This window comes from Camelus ferus, chromosome 18 (assembly GCF_009834535.1).
Source record: "Camelus ferus isolate YT-003-E chromosome 18, BCGSAC_Cfer_1.0, whole genome shotgun sequence".
Taxonomy (NCBI): Eukaryota; Metazoa; Chordata; class Mammalia; order Artiodactyla; family Camelidae; genus Camelus; species Camelus ferus.
This window is the reverse complement of record NC_045713.1, coordinates 15,806,462-15,811,452: the sequence shown is the minus strand read 5'-3', so window position 1 is coordinate 15,811,452 and position 4,991 is coordinate 15,806,462. Positions and strand designations below refer to the sequence as shown.

Below are 4,991 nucleotides of genomic sequence, written 5' to 3'. Positions count from 1 at the left end.
CGCCTCCGCCGCGCCTGGCCAATCCGCGGGCAGCTGCGCACCAGAGCCCCGCCTCCCCACCAATCGCTGGCGTGTATCAGGGCACAGCTTAACGCAGCTCTCCGACGCGTCGTTGCAAGGCGGAATGTGCGTGCGCAAAGGGAAAGGGCGGTGCGTGCCCCAGCCGTCCACCCAATAGCCGCGCGCCTCGAGCGGGCCCCGCCCACCACTTCCCTAAAACTACAGGAGCCAGGATGCAATGCGACAGCCCACTTGGCGGGAGCCAAGTGCGGACTCGGCACTGAGACGAACAGGACTTGCCTGAGGGCATCCAGCAGTTCGTGAGAACCAGGATCCCACCCTAGAGTCCCACCATCTCCTACCCAATGTCCGCAGCAGAAAGCCTCGAAGCTTCCAGGGAAGGGGGCATGAGGTACTTACCCGGCTTCTGAACTGCGGAATGAAGTTGTGGGGCTCTGAAAGCATCAGAAACTGTCCGAGGGAGAGTAGTGCGGCTGCTCCCTGAATCCTGCTCTGGTGCCCCTCATGCACCAGCCCCTTGGGAGAGTGGTGCAGTGAGAGTAAGCTCTGTGGCACAGGGAAGGCTGCCCTAAGTGGGACCGAGCAGGAGGCGAGAGGGGCAGAAGGCAGGCAAGGGTTGGCAGGATCTGCCAGAAGCTCACTTATGGGTCCAAGGTGGTGCTCTGTCAGGAGAGTCAATGTTCTGTCCACGGGGAGTAAGGACCCAGAGGGAGCCTTTCCCCCACCGTGGCTCTCTGCCAGGGGTCAGGGCTCAGTTGGGGCAACCACAGCTGGCAGGGGAAGCCAGATTCCGGGGAGGTCAGCAAGGGGAAGGGCTCATTCAGAAAGGACCCTGCCTCCAGCTCATAGACATTATTAATAAAGGAGCTGGGTCATTTGGGGACAGTGAGGAGGGAGAGCCAGTGTAGCCCATGCAAGAACCCATGTGGCACTAAACGCCCTTCTCCCACACCAGGACATGCCAGACCCAGGCACCAGCAAGGATGGCAGGCCTTCCCTGACGTAGGACAAGTCGGCTTAGAACACTGGTTCCACCCTTAAGTGCCTGCATTGGGGGAACCAAAGGAGGCTGCTTGAAACGATGTCTACAACAGAGCTAGGGACCCCGCTGGCCAGCAGTGGTTCGAACAGTGCTGCAGTGGGCATTCTGGGCGCCAGCCTTTCCCTGCTCACCAGGCAGGGGAGCTCAGGCCAAGCAGAGGGCCCCGGCTGGGCTCCAGCATCCTGGCAGCCAAACCTGTCCTGTCCTGCCAATCCGTTCCTCACGTGACAGCTGGAGAAAGTTGCTCCTTTGCTTGGAAACCTGTGATTGTTCCTAGACTAAAACTCTGCCTGCCCCCACAGGGTGTCTCCACCCCACCGCCCCCGACTCTTGATGCTTCAGCTACTTGGTGGACACACTAGGCCCACTCCTGCTTCTGGGCCTTTGCACTTGCTGGGCCGGCTGCCTGGGGTGCTCTTCTGGGCCAGCTCCTTAGCATCCTTCAGGGCTCAGCCGAAAAGTCTCAGAGAAGCCCTCCCCAACCACAGGTTAAATTAACTTCGTCTCATTACCTGCTGACTCTTCTTAACAGTAACAAGACCTGGGGAGACTTGGATTACCTGTGTGGTGTCTCACTGACCAGGACACCCAGGCGCCTTGCCCGTTTTGCCTTCTGCAGGCACAGCAGGCACTCAGTTTACAGCAGTGGGATGCAGGCGGTGTGGCTGCAGCGACTCACACACCTGGAGGCCCTGGGCTCTCCCACCTGCTCAGGACACACAGTCAAGTCCCAAGGGTGCCTCCCTTTTGCTCCAACCCAACAATGAACATCATGACAATGACCACAAGAGTAATAACCAGCAGTCCTCACGCCTTCCTGGAAGTCGTGGGTCACCGACATCTTACATGCGAGGTAACGGAGGCTGCAGCCACAAGGGGGCGTGTGCACTGCCATGAGGGTGTCAGAGCCGCCACAACTCAGCTGTCCTGCCTCCCAACCAAGAAGCAGCCTCGGTCTTGTGGTGCTATGCACGGACGAAGGATTGGACAGGGTATTGCTGCATGATTTTATTACTATAAATATACAGTTAAAAACGAACAAAAACTAGCCAATCAGAGTACATCAAATGATAGCACATGTAAGTCCAAGACAGGGCAGTCTGCGTCCCGTCCTTCAGAGTTACTGGCACCAATACCGTTAGTGAGAGGCCAGGGCACTGGCTGCTGAGGAGGTGTGAGGAGAGGGAAGTGGTCAGTGTGGGGAGGGAGGGGGGGGGGAGGGAGAGAGAGGGAGAGAGTGTGTGTGTGTGTGTGTGTTGCTGTACGTGTGCGTGTACTGGCATCCGTGCACCCAGGGGCACATGGTGGGTGGGAAGGGAGGGGAGGCAGGGAGCCAGCAGCCAGGGCAGGCTGCCCCGAGTGTGGCCTCTGCTCACAGGCTCAACTGGAGAGAAGAGGAGTTGTCTACCCCCGAGTCTCCCACTCAACAGGCCTCCGGCTGTGCTGCCGGCCACCCCAGAACCGTCCTGCCCAGGGCAGCTCCTTGGGAAGTGGGCCCGTCTCCCTCCTGCCAGGAAAGCGGTCGCACCCCAGGAGCTGCAGACCCACCCACCGGGCTCAAGGTCCTGCTGGGGCCACTCTCGCCTGGGGGCATCAGGGCCAAGTGTCCCCTCTGCCCTTCTGTTGCCCAGAAGGTTTATCTTAAAAAAAAAACAAAACACGGATGGGACCCTTGCCCCCAGGCAGGTCAGAATGCAGAAACCCCAAACAGAACACATCAGAGAAAAATGTGAAGTGCCATTAGAGAGGGAGCTGAGAGCCGCTCAGGCCCTCCTGAGGCAGGTGGGCAGGTGGACAGCAGCGCCGAGCGGGGCCCCCCACCCCAAGGGTCCGATGTGGGCAAAGCTGCCTCTGAGAAGGTGTGGGGCTCAGAGAGGGGCCCCTGGACACAACTGCTGACAACAGCCAGACCCCACCTGCCTCACTGCCTCTTGGCCTGGCAGGGTGCTGGGCTGGGAGAGGGGGAGAGGGAGGGAGTCTGAGCACATGGGGAGGGGACAGGCACTATTTCCTTCATTGACTGAGTGAGACTCAGACCGCACTTCCTTCCCTCCCACAAGGCCCCCCTGGCACTGCCTGGGAAGATAGCACTTCACCTGCCAATAAACTCTCGGGTTTGCTGAGTTCTTGAGCATCTACCCCCTGGGCTGGGTGAGGCCCATCCAGGCTGCATGTGGGGAGGACATTTGGGGAGAGATCCTGGCGCGCTCAGCTCCCAGCACAGGAAACCACTGTCCTTCATCTTGTACCATTTACAAACATGTCAACCGTAAAAAACGGGGGTTGTCAGAGGGGACAGTCAACTGTGCTCTTCAATCAAGGGTCACGTGGCCCCTTGGAGCCAGTGACCATGAGGGCGTGCAGACAGGAGAGGCCAGAGTTCACCCTGGAGTCCGGGCAACCTCTTGGCAAAGTCTGAGGAGCTGAGGGCTCCATGCTGCCAGCCTGGCCAGGCTCTCAGAGTGGGGTCAGCTCAGTGGCCCCGGCGTCAGGACTGGGGCCACCAAGTGGAGGCCGAGGGGGCCCGGTGGCGTGGAGGCTGCAGGGCGTCTCCATGGAGGTGGACCATCCTGCAATGGGAGAGAGAGAGAGGAGGGTCGTGTTTGGCTTAACTGTCTGGCCTCACTGCTCCCTTTACCGCCAGGCTCTGGGTTCCCACCAGCAGCCCTGCCATGTGGCCAGAGTGAGCCAGCCTGTCCGTCTTAGAGCAGATCACCCCTGGGTGCCAGCAACAGAACCGCAGCCCTGGAACTGAAGGCAATGGGGTGCCTGGGGCTGCTGGCCCCTGGGTTCCCCACCCACTCATGCTCCTGGGCTCTGACCAGCTGCGGTTCTGTGGCGATTTTACCCCTGGAATAGGGGCTGGAACTCAGCCAACGCAGGCAGAGGGGAGTGGCTGGGACCTGGGTGCACCCAGCAGGGGCCCCAGCCTGCCCTCCTCAGAGGCCTTTCCTGTCAACTCCATGCAGCGCTCACAGGATGCTGGGAGGAGCCAGTCCCTGGTGGAGCGGGGAGGGAGCAGGGGGGGCGGCACACCTCCAGGGCCGCCCACCACCTGCACGCAGGGCTCCAGGGCAGCTTCAAATGGCAAACCAAGCAGCCCCCCACAGCCTGTGACGGACACTTGGCGACTCTGTGAAGGGTCTCTTCACTGGAAGCCAGCTCTGCCATGCAGTTCTCGGTGGCTGAGTCAGACCTGCTTCCTATTTCTGGAAGTTTTACATAAATGGCAACACTCAGCATCTCCCGTGGCTGAGGCTGGGACCACCCTTGTAACAGTGCTGGGTCCTACTTCAGTAGAGGGTTAGCTTCGTCACAAGAAAGGTTCAAGTAAGACAAGGCCTGTGCGGCCACCAAGGCACCAGGTTCTCATCACCAGACTTCCTGGAGGGGCTGACGTCACCTGAAGGAGGGGCGGGGGTCCCCGACACATCTGCCTATTCTGGTGGTACTCTCGGGACTGCCTCCTGTAAAAACGTGTTTGGGTTGCCTGGGGAGAGGGCACCTCCCTGTCAGGTGGGGAGACCACCTCATAAGACCACCTCACAGACATCAGAGTGTGCTGGGGTTCCAGAAGGTTCCAGAGGTAGGTGGAGGGACAGGTTAGTTGTCAACCACAGCAGGGTCTCAGCTGGGGGCTGAATCACTGATCCTGGGGACCCTCGAGGCTGCAAGAGCCTGACTGGGTCACCTGGTTCAGATGGAGTATCCTCTGGGTCTAAAAGCCTACATCAGACCCCCAGGACCACCTCTCAGGGGACCTCCGCAGCGGTGTCTGGAGAGCTCTGAATTCAGAATCCAGGGCCTGGAGAAGACATGGATGTGGAAGGAGCCCGGAAAATGGGAAGGAAACCCCAGCAGGAGCAGGAGAGGGAGGGCAGGCTGGGGTCCTCTCTCTGGCATCCTGCAGAGGCCGCCCGCAGAGCCC

The 4,991-nt window shown here is 60.0% G+C and overlaps 1 protein-coding gene across 7 annotated transcripts in view; it reads right to left on the bottom strand.

The window, feature by feature from the left end:
- Positions 1–2,056: 2,056 nt before the first annotated feature.
- MGRN1 (mahogunin ring finger 1) overlaps positions 2,057–4,991 on the bottom strand; it is a 44,966-nt gene continuing 42,031 nt past the window's right edge. For all 7 annotated transcript variants that reach the window (XM_032461099.1, XM_032461092.1, XM_032461097.1 and 4 more), the window contains one exon: positions 2,057–3,633. Coding sequence is in view for 4 of the 7 variants with exons in the window: in XM_032461092.1 (XP_032316983.1) it covers positions 3,521–3,633 (113 nt within the window). In the remaining 3 variants the exon portion in view is untranslated. The remainder of the gene's footprint in view (positions 3,634–4,991) is intronic.